This window comes from Trematomus bernacchii, unplaced genomic scaffold (genome assembly GCF_902827165.1).
Source record: "Trematomus bernacchii unplaced genomic scaffold, fTreBer1.1, whole genome shotgun sequence".
Classification (NCBI taxonomy): domain Eukaryota; kingdom Metazoa; phylum Chordata; class Actinopteri; order Perciformes; family Nototheniidae; genus Trematomus; species Trematomus bernacchii.
In genome coordinates, this window is record NW_022988097.1 from 9,275,007 (window position 1) to 9,296,024 (window position 21,018).

Here is a 21,018-nt window from a genome sequence, read left to right on the forward strand (position 1 = left end):
TCAGCCTATTATTTTCTGTCTGATGGAGACTTCATACTGACTTCAACATGTTCCACATATTTTATACATTATTGGTGACGTATGGTTTTAGTTCAAAAGTTTGCAGTTAAAATATTCTACTGCTTTTCAAAGCGTTTTTACTTTATTTTCTCTGCTTAATGCACATTCATTCACTACTACTTAAATGCAATATCTAACTCCTTCAGCCTACTTTCTGCTACAGAAACCATTCAACTATTAAATTATTCAGCTATTTCAGGACATTGAGGCTATACATTTTGTTGTTTATACCTTTTTTAAACCTTTTATTTTAAATATTAAGCTTCTTCACTATTTGTCCTACTCTTCCAGTTTAACATTTCACTTTCAAGTTTTCAACAAAGTCATTGCAATGCATTTGAGCTGTAACAATTTTGATTCAAATCATTTCACTTTTCTGCATTTCTCCGCTAAGTTTAGCAACACACTTACTTGGTTTTTGTAGCTAAAAGCAGCTACAGAGACCATTCAACTAATTAAAATATTCAGCTTTTTCTGCATTTTCAGCTAAATTCAGCAACACATGTACACAGTTTACAGCATTCGCACGCATTTTCAGCAGGAAATGCATTTTCTAGTTGTACTTAGTGGATCCCTCTGGAGTCGACTGGTTATAGTTTGAAACTTCGATGAGGTTGTGGTCTGGATCTCTGAAGTACAGAGACGTGATGGACCCCACAGCTCCACTCCTCTCCACCGGTCCCTCCTCTATCTCCACCCCACAGACCTGCAGAGAAGAAGAGACAACAGCAATTGACGCTGAGCATTTCAGAGACACCCAGAACGGTGAGAAAATGTGATGCACAGACAACTAGAGTCACGTGGCTTTAAAGGTGTAACCATCTTAAAATATTTAAATTGGCATTATTCATTCAAGAGAGTCTGTAGGAAACCTTCAGATGTGAAGCCACTGTAGCGAGGGGGGTTTTGGTGATGAGGCACAGGTCCGCAGAGCCTGACGTTGGATGCTTGGCTTTGGGCTCAAACTCCTGACCCAACTGGTGAAGGTTAAACTTCTGCTGCCCAAAACCCAGGGCCTTACGATCTCCCTTGAAAACGCAGAGAGAGCAGGTGATGTGGGAAAGCTCAAAGCAGCTCATAGTGGGAGTACATAACAGTAGAGACACTCTCAGCTGACATACAGTCAAAGCCTGCCATCTAGTGGATGTTCTCTCAAACCAAAAGCAGACAGTATTTCACCTTAAAGGGGACCTATCATGCAAAATGCATGAATATGTGTCCCCGGTGTTCCAGGGAACTCACCAAGTGTCAGAAAACACAACCCTCTCTATTTTCCTCCATACCCAAATCTCTAAAAAAGGGGCTGCAACGGATCTGATAAAAACTGATCCAGATTTTAACACTGTCCTGACGCCAGGACGGTGGCGCTACGGCTATTGGGCCAACTCCACCAATCAGGAGGAGACAACCACGGCATTGCCGTTCGAAAGCGCTGGAGACGCTGTAGTACATATGCCAGGCCTCTAGATGGTCCTGTTGCTCACAGAATCAACCCTTGCAAAAACAGAGCTAACATTTTTCAAATTGAGCGAAATGAGGCATGGCTAAAATGCATGATCTGTTTGGTATTTTGAAAAAGAAAAAGTATAAATATGCCTTATATAGGTATGGTCCTACACTATATTATTCAAATATAGCATGATAGGTCCACTTTAACTAATCACTACATAAACAACGCATGGATAATGATAATACTGACACATTAAATGATTAGAATTATTAACACTAAATTGATCCCCAGGAGGGGAATGGGGTTGTGTTATTGTGGTGTCTATTTGAAATGAATAAGAATATAAATTGAACAGTTATGTTAAAATTGCGAATGAAGATATTGCATAAACTATATTCAATTAATTAGCAATACTTAATCTGACTTACTATGAGTATGCCTACTAAAACCTACTAATACCTGCTACTACTGTTACTGATGATCAGTGGCGTACTGGCCATCGGGACGTTCGGGACGAATCCCGATGGGCCGGTACTGAAGTGGGCCGGTCGGACGATGTGGGCCGGTCGGATAAGTCACTAGCACCCCCCCGTTGACAATTTACTAGCGGTATTTACTTGCGGTACCGAGGTGGGCCGGCGGTACCGAAGTGGGCCGGTCGAGAGTCCAAGGCTGATTTTTAGTCCCAGTCCGCCCCTGCTGATGATACTACTACAACCATTACCACTAAGATAATAATAGTACATTTACATTTAAAAAGCACATTGCAAACCTTGAAAGTGATGACTTCCATGCCCAGGACTGAGGTATAAAAGTTGATGGTGTCTGGCACACTTTTCACAGTCAGAACCAAATGATCCAGACGGCTCACTTCAACAGGACAACTTGTTTTGAACCTGACAAAGCCAAGTGTTTGGATGGAGACCTGCTGTAAGAGATAAGACAAATACATTCTAGGGATTAAACAACAACTTTATGTTGATGGCATGGACAGAGCTGGGTTAATGCTATTCAAGATTAATAAAACGTTCTATATTGGCTATATTTATAAACAAGATAATACAAAAATGTAACATATTGTAAAATTAAAAAGCCATACATTATAAATAAATTATCTGGGCATTTCATTTGTATATATTATTGTGACAATTACCTTTTTGACTGTGCAATAAAAACATTTTAAATCAGAAACAGCACCGCAGTGTGGCGACAATGTAGCCTACGGCACACTGTAAGGACCAGAAAGGTGTGTTAAGCAAAACGTTGATGTAGACCAGCAACACGTCTACATCAACGTTCATATCATATAATCATAATGATTAACAGTCTATTGTATGAACCTATTTTTCGGTTATTAACATACCGAATTATCTAAAGGGAAGTCTTAACTGCTGGTACTTCTGCCTTTACAACGTGAGACGCGAGTGATAAGTAGTGGGAATACATTTAGCGGTTAAATTGGCAGATAATCTCAATAAAGTACCTTTAAAACGTTCCTCTGAAAGTAAAAGAAACGACCTCCAGCTGTCCGCAGCGCCATCCTTGCTGTAGTCTGCGGGTTGGAGCACTTCCTTGTTGTTGCACCTCTGTGTGTGAACCTCAGACTGTGAACCCGCTGCAACTGGCCAACACAGAGGAACCACTGAAGAGAGGCATTAACAAACTCCGATAACTACAACCTTTCACTAACATACTTTTCCAGATTACGTCTCTATCGAAAAGACACCTATGAACAAATTAAAAATGTCTATTAAGTTTTACATTTTCTCACAAATCTGCCAGTAGGCGGTGCTAGTACTTACACACTTTCACAGATGCAGAGACCAAACGCCAGTGGTGGAAAGTAATAAAGTACATTTACTGAAGTACTGTACTTAAATTCAAATATGAGTTATTTGTTCATAACTTGAGGTTTTCTATCTTATGCTACTTTATTCTTCTTTACTAGGCCCACAGCTTTGAGGAAAATATTGTACTTTTAACTCCACTTTTAATTTAATTTGATAAATTAAGTTACTTTGCAGATTCCTATTGTACAAAAATCTAACCAACTAAAAATATATTGTAATATTATGGATAGATGAGTCCAGTTAATCCCTTAGTCAAATGCACAATCTCTTTGACAATGTGAAATAATACACATTATCCACATCAATGAGTCAATTATTAAATTACATTATGTACAAAAGAGTCATGGACCATTCTGCCTAGGAAGGACTTTTGGTACTTTATTTCAATATTAATGGAACCACTTTTGTACTCCTAATTTGTATATTTTGTAATGCTTTTACTTGTTACATTCTGGGGCACTGTGGCATTAGTACTGAAGTAAAACACGAGTATTTGTTCCACCACTACCAAATGCATCATAAACAAAGATGTGTTACACATATTTTGTATTGTGTAATATGCACAATGTGTGCAATATGTTATGGTCTGGACATTAAAGGGAACACAAACCATGCTCTGCTGCTTCCACTCCACACCATCATTCAAAGTCATGATTTTGCCTTGGATTAAAAAATGTTAGAAACCAAATATAAAGCGGTAGGAAAAACATATCAATGAACATCTCAACTCGTCATATCAAAACAAACATGAAAATAAAAGTATATTTAGACCGTTTAATATATAAGGTAAAAGTAATAATATAATTATTGTGTGCACCTGAATGCAGAATAAAATTACCAAGCAGCAAAGTAAGTGTACAGAATGCGTACCTGCTAATGCATTTTGTAGCATAACAACGTGTTTAATTCAGCGGTTAGTTTCATTTAACACCCAGTTAACATACTGCACTGGGTGACACAGAACAAGGCCAAGACTAAGGAATGGCCTAAGAGGGAACATACATTTCATTTACATGTTTATGGTATATAACAATGACAACGTCTTGCATTCAAACTTTTCTGTCCCACAGAGGGAAGTAATAATTGTGGCAAAGACATCAAACAGTGGAACAAGACACGTGACAGGATGGCATTCATTGTGATGCCCATTACTCCTTTAGCCAGTGTTCCTGTTCATCGACAGTGCTATTAAAACCTACAGAACTTCTAAATAAAATAAAATAACTTCAACACATTTTAAAAGGTAATAAGTCTTCATTTAAGATTTTAGCCATTAACAACAGTTTTAACAATAGCATACATTTATATCATGGTTTGTATTTCCCTACTTTCACTTTAGCATGTATTGCACACTGATATGGAGCATCTGCTCATGGGGTAGAAGGAGGCAAGCATTACGACTTTCTACTGGAGCCTTATTAAGACAGAAGGAAAATAGTGTGAATGTTTTCAGACTTAGTTGGCGTCTGAAACTCAAATCTTTGGGTTAATAACTTAAGTTGGACCTCCGTGTAAAGAGCTATTCTGGCTGAGTTGACAGTTCAAGTGAATGTGTGGTCATTTCAATCTATGCGAAAAACAACTTAGATAACTTACTTCATTGGTCAATAATTAAAGACAATCCGATGTGTAAAAATAAAAAAGGATCAGATCTGTAGATAATGGATGACAGGACAAAAAGATTGTGAAATCATAGTTGTACATTAAAAAGCAAACAATCTTTTACATATGGGTGAAGAAAGCAAAAGAAAGTATATCTAAGTATTTCGACATGTCATGCCTGTTAGTATAGTATTTTTAAGTTGGGAAAATTCACATGCCAACAACTTAATATCAACCAAATATCTACTACCGATATTGAGACACCCCTAATTTCTGGTATTACTGCTACTTAATCATTTTTAATGATCAAGAAAATAAAGATGCTATATGATTCCAAAATAAAACTCACACTTCGATAAGGTAGCCTAGGTGGATTTATCTTTCCCTTATGTCTGTACAACATTCTTTTTTTAACCTTTCATGGTATATGCCACTCCAAAATAGTTGTTTCTTTCTGGTGAACAAGAAAATGAGAGTACACGTCACACTGTAAATGGCAAACCAATCAATGTCCTACAACCTTTGGACATCACAATCTTTAAATAATTCTGCCGTGTACATTGATACCTCCAATTGGTGCAACAGTCAATTTAGGGATGCTCTGATAGAGTAATTGCCGCCAACTTGACCTTAATCTTCATGAGATAATTTACAATCCAAAATCAATTCAATAATACAAAGTATGATTAAAAATTATTTTTACAAGCTTATTTACAGCTAATACTTTGAACTGGTGTAACTAAGAAGTGTACCAATACCCAAATTCTGGTATATAAGGCGCCATTTAGGAGATAATAGAAAAGAGCAGATGTGCCTGAACTACCTGCCGGTGTGCAGCATTTATAACCAGGGGGTCTTTAAGAGATACCGAGCCGCCTGTGTGCATGGCTTTATGCACTGCCACAAACTGCTCGGTCACTACAGGTGGATTCAAACAGCATGCATTGCTTGTGCCTAACTTTGGACTGCAATTATAAATGTCTAAATAGAGACTGAATATGTCTCGATGTCACTGTATGGAGCACCCCAAAACAAACCTGTGACTGCATTATGATTTAAACTCACAAATGGTATGAAGGAAATCCATTTCAACAGTGGAGAAACATTTCCTCAAATCCTCTTATGTACTTGGGACAAAAGGCCTGCAGTCTTTTTGAGCTACACAACACTCTCTCTGTTGGCTGACACCAAGACAGCACTGCGGCAGATGGGGCAAGTGGAGTTTTCGGATAGCCAGCGATCAATGCAGTGCACATGGTACTCATGAGAGCAGGGCAACTTACGTAGCTTGTTACCTTCTGCATATTCTGTTATGCAGACACTGCAAGTCTTCAGGGCATCACTCTCACCAAAATTGCGCATTGAGAGGTTGTCAATCTGCTCTATGGTCAGCCCTTGGGGCTGGTCCTCATCGTCATCATTTAGAAGAAAGAAGTGAGCAAGCCGCAAGAAAGGCAATGAGCTGGGCTCCGCTAGGCTGATAGGTGGTAGTGGTCTAACCCTGCCAGCTGAGGCAGGGGGAGCAGTGACAACACCCTCCTCAGTATCAGTCTCAGCTGTCCTTGCTCTGACTCCTGCAGCTACAGGGGGTTCTTCCACATCAGCAACAGGAGCCGCAGCAGGATTGGCTTCCGGGTTGTTGAGGGCTTCAGCCAGATCTGCAGGTGTGGTGGCTCCACGGTTTGAATCTGACGAATCGGAGTCTGAGTCCATGAGGTAGCCGAGTTCACCAAAACCAGTCATTATTTGCCTAATCATAGATTGGAGAGCCATCGAGGTGGCCTCCCCCAAACCTGCATCAGAGATTCTTCGGATAGGGATGCGAATAGTGCTGACGTAGGTCCTCACCCCAGCACGCTCAGAGCGTGAGAAAGTCCTGCGAAATCCACCACGCTCACTCTCATAAAGAAATGTGTTGTTTGAGTTCTGGGAGCGTGAACGGGTGCGGCTAGCAATGCTGTCTCTTTGCCGATATTCGCCTGGACGCACACGACGCACCTGGAGATCAAGCATAATGGTAGGGGGACGGCGCCCTGCTGCGGCCCCTTCCCCTGCAGCAGCTTCTCCTTCCTGAGCTCCTACAGGTTGGGCCTCTGGGACCACTTCTGCACTAGCCCTAGATGGCTGAACATCAACGTCAGCAGTGCTTTGCCTAGAAAGAACGTGTTGTCGAGTCCGTGAACTGCCCTCCACTTGAAGCACAGGGGGAGCATTGGTGGCAGGGTTGAGGCCTTGAGTGCTGTGAGCATGACGTGGATTCGGGAGGCCATCCAGGCGATCCAGGTTGAGAGGGGAGCGGCTCCTGGCCGTGCGCGCCCTGGTCCTGCGTGGTTCTGGACTACGGCTGCGGGCTCTCCGCTGTCCTCTGCGTGGAGAAGGAGAGAGTGGGGGTTGTGGTGGTTGTACCAGCAGGGCGGCAGTTGAGAGGAGAGGTTCTCCTAAAATCTCTTGTGAAACAACTTCTTCTAGTTCAGGCTCTGGTTCAGGTTCTGGTTCCTGCTCTGTTTCAGGTTCAGGTTCAGGTTCCTGCTCTGGTTCCTGCTCCAGCTCTGGTTCCTGCTCCAGCTCTGGTTCCTGCTCCAGCTCTGGCTCCAGCTCCGGCTCCGGATCCAGCTCTGGCTCCAGCTCTGGCTCTGGCTCGACTATCACAGCCACTTCCTCTACAACCGGTTCTTCCACCACGTCCGTCTCCATGGGTACCTGTGGTTCAGCCTCCACCACAAGTGGTTCAACATTAGCCACCATTTCTTGACTCTCTGGGGTTTCTTCTGAAGTTGCCTGCGGAGTTTCCTGTGGAGATTCGTGTGGAGATTCCTGCTCCCCTTCAGCAGCTGCCTGCTGTTCAGCCAGGTTGCGGTTCACACTGATTTCCAGGCTGAAGCGGAAATCACCACTGTTTGGGTTGGTCTGGCTCACGGCCCGCCATGACTGGTTTCCACGATGACCAGTTCTGGTTGTGTTGCCTGTGCGCCTCACTGTGTTCAGCCAGTCTAAGAGACTATCCCCATTTGCAGGATCCTCAGAGTTTTCTGGTGGTTCTGTAATAAGAGGAGTAAACAAGCATTAAATTAACTCTACATTTGACAGTAAATCAAAGAAGAAGAAAGAAATGGCAAACTTACCAACTGGATCCACTCCACTTTCAGTACTGGGGGCACTAGGGGTGCTATTCGGCTGCTCTGGACCATCCTTGATTTGCTGAAGTCTACTTAAAAGTTCGTCCTGTGTTACCTCTCCTGAAAGAGACATTGCAAAACAGAAGGTTAATAAAAACTCTGAGAATGATATTGTTCATTGTTCATTGTTAAAATGTGTTATTAAGCCAAGTAGGATTGTGTTGAAAACCAGTCACTAACTGCCAAGATCAAATAGCTATTTTTCTGCAGATTTAAAAAAGGATTTGTTTATGAGAGTTTAGCATAATGGGACGGCGTTAGTCTTGTTCCCTGACTCTACTACCCGGTAGTACATGTTTTTATAAATTCATAATAAATGGGGATTTCTACAACACTAATTAAAATGTCTTGATTTAAGTCAACTTTATCTATATTAACACTTTTGACTAGCACAAGTTTAAAACTGGAACGGAATGGAATTCTATACAGCATAAAAAAAAACAGAAAATAGTAAGAAGATAAAATGACAAAGAGCTTTAATTTACACAAGTGCTTGGTAAGATCCTTTGCTGGCAGGCAATCGGTTTGTTTTGACCAGTTATGATTTGATTTCACTAAGAGTACCTGGAATATACAAAACACTGATACACAGCCTTATCTTTGAGTTGCTTAGTCAGTGTTTCCCACAGAATTTGATTCTATTTGTGGGGGCACTGCACCCCCCCCGGCAAGAAAAGCCAAAGGCCCCTTAACCTATTCGGGTGGCCCACGCATCCACCCCCCCTCAAATAAGAAAATACATGTGAGTTCATGGCTACTGTAGACAACGTTCTTGTTGCTCTGTGTTGCGTTGTTAATGAGTGGGACACACCGGAGTTGAGGATCTGTGGGGTTTATTCTCCCAAAAATATAATTTACAATTTACAATTTACAATTCAGGCATTTAGCAGACGCCTTATTCCAAAGTGACTTACAATGACCAATTACAGGGACATTCTCCCTGGAGTAACTGAGGGCTAAGTGCCTTCCTCAAGGGCACACTAGTAGTGGTGTTCCAGGCGGGATTTGAACTCGCAACCTTCCGATCATCAGCCCACCTCACTATCCATTAGACCAACAGTTTTTTTTTTTTTTATGAGATCCATTTGTGGCGGACGATATTTAATTGTGGCGGCCCGCCACAAATAAATCAATGTATGGGAAACACTGTTAGTATTATCTTGTCAACATTTGTTAAAACCTGCTCTAAGATCATCGAAGTGAAACAGAGAGACTTAAACTCCTTTTGCAACCAACAGATTCTGCGGAAAGCAGAGAGCATTCTGGCCTCTCCAGGTCATGTTCTTGCAGATTAATTTCATCTGTTGCCATCGGGGCGTAGATATGCTCTACCTGCTCTAAAGACAAATCATTCCTCCCCTCTGCACTAACATTTTTAATTCTTGAAAGGCTTTTTAACTTGATTATTATCTATTATTGTGATGCTATGAACTATTTATCATGTAAATTGGAATGATCCACATCTCTGCTCCCGGGTGTATCTGTGTGTTTTCTTCCTGTATGTTCTTGCCTGTGTACATGACATAAACTGCTCATAACCAATTGCACCTTGCGGGATTAATAAAGTTGTTGACTGATTGATTGATTGATTTCCACTGTGAACTGTAAAGGTCACAGGGCTACAGGCTGGTGTAATTAGATTAGAGGTTCATTACCTGGGGTGCCTAAAAGATTGTTGTCTCTCATGAGCCGATAGTCCTCATCACTGAGATTGTTGACAAACTGGTAGAAGGCCTCCTCCCTGCCCAGGCGGTCCAGCTGCCTCCTGCGCTGAGACTCTGGCTGCTCCCCGCCGCCGCTCTGCTCGGCACTGTCAGACCCCTCCATTGAACCAGAAGGGAGGGAGGTGAGGGATGCTCTCCAATCTTCAGCAGGATCCAGCTGCTGCAGCTAAAAAAAAGAGGAAACTTTTACAGATGTATATTTAATAACAATAAGGTTAAGGTTAGTTTATTAATGTAGCAAATTTCAGAGACAACGGCAATTCAAATTGCTTTACATAGGCAATAACACATAACAAATAAAAACTAAATACATTGAAAAAATAATAATAATAAAAGAGATGGAAATCAAGAATACTAGATTATGCAACATTGATTCATAAAAAGGCCAAATGTCTTATCACACTTTAACTTTACACCTTAAAGAATTTCCAATTTGTTAGCTATGAGTCTAATGACCGAATCGGTGTTACTACCAACAACCAGGAACATTGTCCTCAGGGTAAAATCCCGGGTCTAAATACTGCATCACATTGCGACACGCTTAATATTTGTGAATATGGCCCCAGTAGCTAATGTTAGCTTGGTTTACATCCACTGGTTAACAACAGAGTGTAATGCTGATTTACTATAAAAACAACACCAGCTAGCTGAGACGTTACACCCAAAGAGATGTAGACAGAACGTTTCCTGAGCAACATTGAACAGGTGGCTGTTTAATATCTACACTTGCTTTGAATAATTGAACGGTTTATGTATCTTAAAGTCCTATGCAAAAGCAGTGTGTTGGTCAAAGTCGAGATAAAAACAAAATGGCACCATCTAGCTTAGCCTACGCTAGCGAGCATTGTACACGGTTTCCCACACTGACAACTTCAACTACTATTAGCTATGAATGATCACCTACCATGTCTGTGGTAAAATGCGAAGCAAATAATCGACTGCTGACAGTGAGTCTGAAACCATGTGTATCGTCGGTTCAAAACAAGCTTCTCGGGTGACCAAACATCCCGGTTGTGTTGAGCTTTCACTTTGCTAAAGCTAGTAAGCGTACATGTCTAACATTAGCCAGCAACTTCGTGATAAGTGTCCTCAGTTACATTTCTTTGACGTAAACACAAATTTCGCACAAACTGCTGTTGTAAGGAAACATGGCATTGCCTTGCTTTAAGTCTTTTATATTGTTACTGGGGGGGGAAACACGAGGGTTTTATTAAAAATACATTAACGCTACTGTTAGCATCACCGCAAGCTAACTAAGCTAGCGACGTCAACCAATGACGTTCACAAGCAATTCACAAACAAGCTAAAATTAGCTAGCTAGTGAAAGCAAAGGTAATCACAAGTAATATACAGTCTGTCACCAAATCGCTGTTACATTACCTGTTCAATTATGTTAATAGCAGTGTAATTGTACCTCCAATTTGTTCTATTGATATTCTCTCAAAAACGCTCCACTGTTAAGCTAAGTGCGATTTCAGGATTCCATTTTCTTTCTTTTAGGAAGGCTACAAAGATCTTCCGGAAACCGGGAACAACGCAAAATGTTTCCCTAAGTTCGGCCTCACAGGAAGAAACAGGCGCTGCATAACGCGGTTTGATCCAATCGAAGCGCAGGAGGCGGGGTGAGTTGTACGTGGGGCTGCCTGAAAGACTGACCTCAGGGCAAAAAAACAGCTGCTGTTCTCAGAAGAGCGTTAGAAAAAGGATGTTTGTGTTGCACAGTGTGGCACTGTTCAGCTGTAGCGTCACGATGCGGCTGAACATGCAAACACTCTTACCTCCTCTTAACATTGTGCATCACAAACACAATTAGAGAATACATCTTAAAATATAACACAACATGTATTACATAACAAACATGCATATTTCAACTTTTCAAGAAGATTGAATACATCTGTTTTATGGTGGCCAATATTGAATTACATGTTGGAAAGACATTTGAGAACTAGAGAATGCAATTCCTGAAGAAATTGCTAGTGGGAATGCTTTATGCTGAAAAGCTGACGCTAAACTGCTATGCTGAAATGTAATGTGTAAGAAGAAAGTGAATAATTTAGATTGAAATGATACATGAACACTGGGGGCTTGAATGTGTGATGAGAGAAGAAAATAAAGTAAAAAGGCTTGGAAAAGCAGCAGAATATTTGAACTGCAAACTTTTGAACTAACTTGATGGCGAATGATCTGTCGCCATGCCAACGGCATTTGATGACGTCCCAGAATACGCTTAGATGCGTTGATGGCTGCATCGTTACCAAACCTGTGAAGTTTTGGGCCGTTTGGAGTATTTTCACTGAAGTTATGAGAAAACCGTGTTTCATGGCGAGCATTGTGTTGCCATGGCAACAGCATTTGAAGAAATCTCAAAACTGTCCCGTAGATGTCTTCACGGCTGGACTGTTAGCACGTGAAGTTTGAGCACTTTTTGAACATTTTCATAGGAGTTATAGCGACATCGTCTTTTATGGCGAGGGATGCGTTTCAATAGAAACGGCATATGGTGAGATGTCAGATTTGACGTAGAGCTGTTGAGGCATGGAGAGGTGATATACAGGTGAAGATTGTGGGACGCCCGAACCGTGTCCATTGGAGCTACAGCGACATCGTGTTTTATGGCGAGGGATGCGTTTCCATGGCAACAGCCTATGGTGAGATCTCAGATTTGGCATAGAGCTGTTGAGGCATGGACCGGTGATATACAAGCGAAGTTTGGGGGACGATCGGACCGTGTCCATTGGAGTTACAGCGACATCGTGTTTTATGGCGAGGGATGTGTTTCCATGGAAACGGCATATGATGACACCCCATAATTGACGTAGAGCTGTTGAGGGCTGGACCGTTAACCATTATCTGAAGTCTGCTGCTCTGAGCATGTCAGTTGGAGTTATGACATCATCGTGTTCCATGACACAGGTGTTTAGATTTGAGCTAACGATGTGTCCAGAGATTTCCTCCCAAGGTTTCCATGTTTTTTTATTCAAAATTAAATCTGTCCTCCACTCAAGCTGTGACATCACGGGCTAGCTAGCTCCCCGTGGCTCCGTTAGCTCCGGCCGGCGGACTCCGGCGGCCACCACTGGGATAATTGGGTCCCCTTTTAACATTTGCTCCCGTTTAGCATTATGGCCGTCATAGCCATAGACTATAAAAGTCTTACCCAAGGCTGAATCATAAACTAAACTGTATATATATATATATATACATGTATAAAGGGTTACGTCCTTAGCTGGCTAATAAGCTATATAACAAGCTAAGCTAACAAGCACACAAACACCTGCTAACATGTATAATATTATCATTTTACTCAACGAAAAAAGCTGAGAGTAGACTTCTTGGAAGTTCTGTTAGTACATTCAACCGCACAGCACGACATGTTAATTGTCTGGTATTTGTAACAACATTCCCTAAAAGGCACAATCACCACGAACACGGCTAAAGGGTCAAGTACAGTAACTACAACTAGCTAACGTTGTAGCCTAGCAGAGTGGAGAAGTTGCTGTTAGCTGACAGTGAGGCACGTAGGCCTACCTGTCCATCAAAGTGACCACGCCCTAATTTATGCAAACACTTTAAGACCTAATATAAATAAAAGGGTCGCGTTATAAAACAATTCACTCAACAATTAATAATCATTAAGGTGGAATCTAACTATATCCCGAATAATTTTTATTGCATCCAGGGGCAGAAACATGTTTATTTCTGCTGTAAAGTTGGGCATTTTAACATGGGGGTCTATGGAAATTCCTCCTTTCTGCAGTCATCGCCTATCAGCCAATAGATGAACTGCAGTTTGTGGCACTTCCGTATTGGCATCCCGGCTCTGCCCCAGAGTTTGCCGCTTGGTCTCGCACAACAACACACGTCACCAAGATGGCCGTCACTACTGTCTTGCCAAAAAAGGAATTGACTACCCTCACTATCACCACAATGAAACACGTCCAGAAGAATGTCATGCAAAGCTGCCTGCCTTCCTGCCTTCCTTCGATTCTCCCTGAACTGCTTGATCTTTTTAATGTTCAATGTTAACTATTTGTGCAGATAGCATGAAGTCGAAAAGATCGCCGATGCTAATGTAGCGTTAGCGTTAGCATTTCTCCCGCGGGGGCATCCGGGCTTAAACCATAGACTGTATATATAGGCTTAAACGGTGTATTATAGAATGACCACACCGGTGTGACAGTACTCTTCAAAGGGTTCACAAAATATGACTACTACTCTTACTGTTTAACATTTTGGGTTACTTAATGTTACTTCATGTTAAGGCTAATAAAAATGACAAGGCTAAGGCTGTAATGCTAACTAACGTGCTTGCTACTAGCTAGGTAGCTAACTTGATCCAGCCACCCCTGGTCCTTTCATCAGACGGGAAGCGAAAGAACGAGCAAGACCCTTTGCTGGTATGATTACAACCTGGTACAAAGCACACAGGCATCTTGTTAAAGTTATCTTATCTTAGCTATCTCTTATATTTAGTGGAGGAAAACAATTATGACATCAGTTATGACATCACTTACGCGACTCTGGGATTTGTAGTCTTTCTAGTTGCGTATTTTTCATAGTCTTATATTTCAACAGTTTTACGACAAACTGTGACTTTTTTGACATGGAAATTATTTTTACGATTGACAAACATCATATGTGTAATTCATGGCACAATTCAAACGGGATCGAAAGATACGTTTTCTCCCCATTGACTTCAATACATAATTTTTCCGAAATAAGGTCCCATGGGTCGGAAGTAGATGCGGGACTTCGCCTGGTTGAAAATTGAGCAAGCTATGGTTATTTCAATAGTGCACCATAGACATAATGTTATGAATGAGCAAGCTGCCTGTGTCAAGATGGCCGCCATGTGGCAACGTCGGTCTCCATTGGCCAGCAGCACGGGTGAGTCATCTAGTGTTTATATATATCAGGGCTTCTCAAACTGGATCCGGACCGAACTGCAAATCAATCCGGACCGAACCCTGTGTCCCATTATAAAAAAAAAAAAAAAAATGATAAAAAAAAAAAAAAAATATTCTGATTCTGATAAATTAATGTACATCATCATGTACGCGCGTCTTGTGTCTGACGCGTTGTGAGAATGAACGTGCATATATATTTACTTGTGTGCGTGAGCGTGACACGCATAGCAGACCGCAAGTTAACCGCAAGTTTACCTTGACATACTGTATGTATGTATTGAATGTGTGTGTGTATACAGGGGCGCCGTTTACCGACAGGCAAGGCAGGCAAGTGCTTGGACCAGAAGGGGGCCCCCAAAGAAGGTAGATTAAGAAGGTCCACAGCAACGACAACACGAAACACCCTTTAATTTACTGCAACGACATGTCGGGCATTGATCCGGACCAGTGACCTTGTATAAAGTTCACAACTGGACCTTTAATAAAAAAGTTTGAGTACCCCTGATATATATCTATGGCTGGGACTCCCCGCAGCTTCTACTGAAGCCTTCCGAGTAAATCGCCAGAACGCTGACACCTCCTCATCACTCCACCGATCCCATGTTTTCTTTTGTGTTGCCATAAGTTAGTCTCTCTCCGTTGGTGCGCTGGGCTAATGCTAATGCCAGCAAATACAATGGCGGCTTCTCAAAACTTTTCAGAGTTTTACGGGGCGTGGTTTGCAATTCGCCCAGCCAATCAGAAATTGGAACTTTTTTCTCCCCAGGAAAGTACCTGCTCTCTAGCAGGGACTGAAAAGGGGGGGAAAGTTCTCATGAACTTTTTGGTGTGAACGCAAAATCCCAGGAACTATCGGAACTAAAAGGGAAAAGTACGGGGAAAAGTACTCCGGTGTGAAAGCGCCTAAAGTGTCACAACATAAATTAATGCAACTACAATATTTTATATTTATTAAATCATTTGTAGTCCAGTCACAGTGTGTTTTAAAATGGTTCCCATTCCCATGTTGACAAAGGAAATAGCATACAATACAAATAGTCATTGTTATAGGAAAAAATGTCCGATAGTAATTTTCAATAAACAAAAAAAGTGCAATAACTGAAATCCTGTGTGACTGTTTTGCAAAATCAATTCCTTATTTTCATAATTCAGTGGAGTGGTGCACTTGTACAAAGGCACACAGTTACGTATAGCCTGCGATTTATATTCTATATTGTTCAAGGAAATGTTCTAGTCCTCATATTGTTGTGTCAAATGCACCCACTCACTTATATCCAATTCAATGCCACGTTTCTCAGCGAGGGAGTTCTGCACCTAGGTCCATTGATGATGAGGCTCTCCCTGCTCTCCATCTTATACTGTAAGTTTACAGCTTACAGTGCTTACAATGTGTCAGAGTTCAAGCATTTTGTCCCAGCAAAAAAAAGAGAAATGGCTCTATTTGATGTGGCAGCTGGAGTTATCATATCTTCCTCTTTGGTTTCAATAAAGTAATCTATGTTACTAACATTAAGTCCTAGCTTCTGTCTGTTGTTGTTGTTTTTTTTCAGACAATACTGCTCCTAGTACTAGACTCCTGGTACTAGGATGGGTTAAATGCAGAGAACACATTTCACTGTGTGTGATGTGTGCTCTGCATGTGTGACCATTAAAGAGGGGTTCATCTCTCCAATTCTATTCTATCTATCTATCTAAATCTGTGGCAGTTTAGAGAAATTACTTGAAAGAAAATTACACTTGATACATAACATTTCTTAACTATTTAACTAAATTTGAACATTATTTGGAGGTCTGTCTACAAACATTTTTCTATAGTCAAACAGGATTTCTCAATTAATTGACTATTATAAATGCGAGGCAACTTTTGATCAGTTAAGGACTTAAAGCCACTGCACTCACTTTTTAATGCATCCAAGTAAACACACAAAGAAAGTCCAATAGAAAAAGCAAAGTCAAAAGGAATACATTTCTCTTCATCTTTGAAATCATAATTTAAAATTGGAAGAACAATAGATATTTTAAGGGAAGAAACAGCTCCGGCTTATAGCTGGGCCAAGACTTTAGTGTGGGCGGAGGTGGGGTTGTTTTAATATTCAGCAGCAGGACAGAAGATACCCTGGGATGACCCTTTGGCAGTAGGTGGCATCTAGTTACAGAACATCTGTAAACCAATGTGTAAAAAACAAGCTAAAAAGAACAATTGCAGCCATCATCGACCCCTGTTGGGGAAAATTTACTAACAGTAAAGCCAGCAAGCGTAACAAAAAAAATGTGTGGGTAATTGTGTTGTTTGTATGTTCTTCTGATTTGAAGTAAATGTCTGCATCAGAAGTGGGCATGCTGAGTCTTGCAATGTTACCCTGCAGTCTTGTGGGTAATGATAAGAAAACAAAGAGGAAACAATGTTCCTAATGAGAGAGTCTACAGCTGTCCATGCATTGTGAGCACGCACTGACAAAACAACTTGGGTCTTATTTAATAACCACAGGTGAACCTGGTCCATTGCATTAGACATTCCATCTTATTACTTGCCTGCTCCCTTATTGGCTATGGGTGACTAAAGAACAAAAACAATGCTAATACCACCTGACAATTTTGGAGGCATACATCACAGGATCTGTTTATGGTGTGAGACAGTATCTCCAGCTCCAATTAAGCATGCCAGAATGAGTTGCAGTGTGGACCACAGCAGCCCGGCTCAGAGTTATGGATGAGCAGTCACTCTAGCAATGCCTGACCCTGAGCACTAATTAGATATGACATTAAAATAACATGAGCCAAAGCCAGGCTTGTGCAGAAATTAAAATGCCTTACGACTAAGAGTCTCCCAATATAATGAATAAGGACAGACTTATTTGAGTTTTTGAGGGTGTATTTACACTCACGCATTTTGTGGAAATAGCAAACGTTGTATATCAGATTATATATTTTTTCTATTACTGTTATTGTAGCAGTACCATAGATGGGGTCGATATTTTTGAACATGTGTTACTTACTTTACTTCTGACATACAGTATCAATAAGCTGTCTAGTATTAAGTGGCTTCACAAAACTGCATGCATTGTGACCTATTGTGCACTTAATGTCATATTCTGTTTGCAGAGAAGTAAAAAGTGTGAAGCTTTTATGTGCATTTTTATGTACATTGTATACTGTTGTTACTAGCTACAACAAAGGGTGGGTGGTAAAAAACACAACCTAACGCTCTTCAGAAAGCAGCATTCAAAATCTTATTTTAATTTGTATATTTACTCCATAAACATTATTACAAAACTCAGCAAGTTACCAATATTACATTATCACCATACAGGCTTGATCACAAATATTTAAAACCTTTGCAACAGTTACAACAAAACAAAAAACAAAATAATACTCAAATAATTTACATGAAAATCTATAAAACAGCAAATTGTTCACAAATTATATATTTTTTCCAGGTTTTCATTTTTTTTCTTTGCTTATTTGTGTTTTGCACAGTAACACAACACTCTCACAACAAGATCATGGTCTTATTACAAAACTCCCAACAAAATGTAAATATTTCTAGTTTTTCTGTTGATACTTTCATATTTTGGTTTTTAAAACCAGAAACTTGTCGTTGTATATCCTTTCCACTGCCCATAGAGGCGCATAAAAGGTTACTCACACACACAAATACTTCACAGCACTTTCTAAGAAAAATATACACTTACAAAATATGTTACAAATTGGCACACAAAAAATATACAAGATTTTGTAGTGTCAAGAGTTCATTAAGATTCCTTCTGGTAACAACTCTAGACAGTATATATAAAGCTCGGTAATCTTTTAATGAAAAGAGCAAAAGTAATTTCAATCAATGTCAAAGAATCATGAAGTGAATACATCAAACATAACATTTCAATATACATTCATAAGAGGGTTAGGTACCTAATCTATTTTGCATTTCTTTTTTGTTAACTCTGGGAAAACAAAAAAATGAAAACGAAAATGAATAAAATAAAATAATTGTCAGCTTTCTTAGCACCATTAACATGAGGCAGCTCAACAGTGGCACATTATAAAAACAAAAACAAGAGAAACCAACAAAGAAACAATGAACTCAGAGAAGTACATTCAATTTGACAATAGGCAGAAATGAGAGAAGGCAGACTAAATGGGCGTGCAGCCCATGAGGAGCTTCCCATCAGCAGCTTGGTCCTAACCCTGATACACTGGAGAAAAGAAACAAAGGATCATGGCAGAGAGGATAGAAAAAATAAGAGACAGAGAAAGATTGATTTTGATTCTTGCCATATGCAATCAATCAATTACTATCACCTCAGAATTACCAAATCCAGTGTGACAAGGCCTGTTTTTGAATCAAGCTTCATTTGTCCGCACATCTCCATGCAGTCTCATGTAATTACTGCTATGTTTAAAAATGATATTCAACATTCAAAAGAAAGTGTAAATAAAGGCCTATTGTTTGAGTATATATTTATAAAAGATACTCTTGTAGCAAGTTGAAGTGGCTCTGCATTTCTCCTGAAATACATGTAGTATATAAAATCAAATAATACATCTGATTTAACATGATTGTATGGTTCATTTTAAGGTGGATTTATTTCAGTGCAGTGAGGCAGAGTGAGCCCATAGTAATTCATAAAAATGGCCCCGGGAACACACTGGATCAGATAGTATCAATACATTTTCTTTTTCAACTTGTGCCTTTATCTGGCTTTGATTTTCTAGTGATATTATTTTCTGCCAAAATATTGACCCATCAACAACTGAAATGACAGTTAAAGACACCATATAAAAAACGATCTTCAAAAAAAGAAGAAAAATTAAGACATTATGTGACAACAGAACCAAAATAAATAGACTGAACACACCAGCGGTGCAACTTATAAGGTATGGCAGTGTTAAGACACAAATTACATGAGAATGTCAAGAAAAATTACTGTTTAAATGACCATCTCAGGTTAGATAGAAGTAAGATTCCCATGTGGAGCTAATGCAAAGACATGCTTTCCTTCATTTACAAGATTACTGATTCCATTTTTACCGAAAACTGCTTTCACATTCACATTAAATCTAACTGCAAAAATGTCATGTCCATTCACGACTGATGCGTGAATCAGAATCTCGATGGGTAATAAACTGCCTTGAATTTTCAGTACAAAACAGCTATTCAGCGAGGCACAGCCCCGACTGACAAATAGTTCCCCTGCTTACCCTCAAACATCTGCACTACACTCTCCGTGGTCCACAGAAAGCTCGTTTGAGCATCTCTTCTTTTCATCGTCTTCCTCTACAGTAGCCTTCAGAGCAGATCTCCCCTTTGCCTCTTTTTTGTTGCTTCTCAGTGCCAGGCGATGTTGAGGTAAATTGAATTTGGCAAACAAAGTGGGGGTAACGAGGAGAATTCAGAGTCTTTCTGATTTGGTTTAGTGAGTGGTGGCGTACCACTGCCAGCTGTTGGTGCCTTTCATCAGAGAAGAGAGAAAAGTCCCAAATAAAGAATTCCTGTAGTGGCAAGTCTCTGTAAGGAGTCTCCAGCCCGAGCAGCCAATACTCCAATGGATAGAAAAGAGGAACAGCCAATATTCACACATATATAAGAGGTCATTTACACAGCATTGTTACTTTTGGCACATTGATTTTAAGATTATAATCATCTTTTTTTGCAAATATTGCATGTCTCTGTACAACAACATTGACAAAAATACTCTGAGGGTGGAGCTTTTATGAATTTGCAAGGCGTAAAAATGTACATTTAGATTCCTCTAAACTCTAGAGGAAAAAGAACCGCTCGATAAAAGGAAATGGGGAGACGTTCCAACTTTGAGGGGGGAAAAAAGACGTCTGATATGTCATCAATACAAAAGTGTCCCATCTTGTTTATTCAAGATGTCTCGGGCTCAAATTGGGCTCATTAATCGTAGGTTTCCTTCTTGAAATGAGCCAGGCAGTGTATGAAGGACAGCAACAACAGGACATCCATATTCTGCGTACAAAAACAGATGAGGAGGAGGGGTGCGTAGATGTCACTCAATGCATTTGTGTATATAGCTACATCTTTAGGGGAAAGGGGGATAAATACATTATTCAGGGGAGCAAGTTCTGCTGAGAAAGTACAAAAACAAAGTTCCTCAAAAAAGGCGACAGAACTTTTTTCAAGGCTTATTCTTTTTTCAGACAAAAGTAAAACAAAAACGACTATAAGAAGAACAAACAAAGCAGAAACAACAAAAGCAAGAAAAATGCAGCCATGGTCGTTTCAAA

At 40.3% G+C, this 21,018-nt stretch overlaps 3 protein-coding genes across 5 annotated transcripts in view; all 3 read right to left on the reverse strand.

Moving 5' to 3' along the window:
- Positions 1–462: 462 nt before the first annotated feature.
- On the reverse strand, positions 463–4,017 carry LOC117475116 (glyoxalase domain-containing protein 5-like). Of its 2 annotated transcripts, none has more exons than XM_034121231.1 (5): positions 3,971–4,017; positions 2,994–3,152; positions 2,283–2,435; positions 933–1,088; positions 463–766 (listed from the first exon to the last, which is right to left on the reverse strand). In XM_034121231.1, exons 1-5 carry the CDS (start codon positions 4,010–4,012, stop codon positions 614–616), a joined length of 663 nt encoding a protein of 220 aa, XP_033977122.1. In that variant the 5' UTR covers positions 4,013–4,017; the 3' UTR covers positions 463–613. The 2 variants fall into 2 exon arrangements, with proteins under 2 accessions (XP_033977122.1, XP_033977121.1); XM_034121230.1 differs by having other exon boundaries at positions 468–766; positions 2,283–2,438.
- A 105-nt stretch (positions 4,018–4,122) lies between these two features.
- On the reverse strand, positions 4,123–11,394 carry rlim (ring finger protein, LIM domain interacting). Of its 2 annotated transcripts, none has more exons than XM_034121229.1 (4): positions 11,277–11,394; positions 9,794–10,028; positions 8,085–8,198; positions 4,123–8,000 (listed from the first exon to the last, which is right to left on the reverse strand). In XM_034121229.1, exons 2-4 carry the CDS (start codon positions 9,963–9,965, stop codon positions 6,121–6,123), a joined length of 2,166 nt encoding a protein of 721 aa, XP_033977120.1. In that variant the 5' UTR covers positions 9,966–10,028; positions 11,277–11,394; the 3' UTR covers positions 4,123–6,120. The 2 variants fall into 2 exon arrangements, with proteins under 2 accessions (XP_033977120.1, XP_033977119.1); XM_034121228.1 differs by having other exon boundaries at positions 11,243–11,393.
- Positions 11,395–17,986: 6,592 nt separating this feature from the next.
- Positions 17,987–21,018, reverse strand: part of nexmifb (neurite extension and migration factor b) — a 50,963-nt gene continuing 47,931 nt past the window's right edge. Inside the window, exon 4 of the mRNA XM_034121045.1 lies at positions 17,987–20,740. Coding sequence (XP_033976936.1) covers positions 20,635–20,740 — 106 coding nt within the window. The 3' untranslated portion in view covers positions 17,987–20,634. The remainder of the gene's footprint in view (positions 20,741–21,018) is intronic.

Excerpts from the sequence above, each read along its gene's own strand:
- LOC117475116 (XM_034121230.1), bottom strand. The coding sequence starts at position 4,012 with ATGACTTTGAATGATGGTGTGGAGTGGAAGCAGCAGAGCATG. Across the intron at positions 3,153-3,970 it reads AGTGGAAGCAGCAGAGCATG|TGGTTCCTCTGTGTTGGCCA; the intron begins GTTTGTGTTCCC and ends GCCTCTCTTCAG. Across the intron at positions 2,439-2,993 it reads TTCAGAGGAACGTTTTAAAG|CAGGTCTCCATCCAAACACT; the intron begins GTACTTTATTGA and ends TATCTCTTACAG.
- rlim (XM_034121229.1), bottom strand. The coding sequence starts at position 9,965 with ATGGAGGGGTCTGACAGTGCCGAGCAGAGCGGCGGCGGGGAGCAGCCA. Across the intron at positions 8,199-9,793 it reads CAATCTTTTAGGCACCCCAG|GAGAGGTAACACAGGACGAA; the intron begins GTAATGAACCTC and ends TGTCTCTTTCAG. Across the intron at positions 8,001-8,084 it reads AAGTGGAGTGGATCCAGTTG|AACCACCAGAAAACTCTGAG; the intron begins GTAAGTTTGCCA and ends CTCTTATTACAG.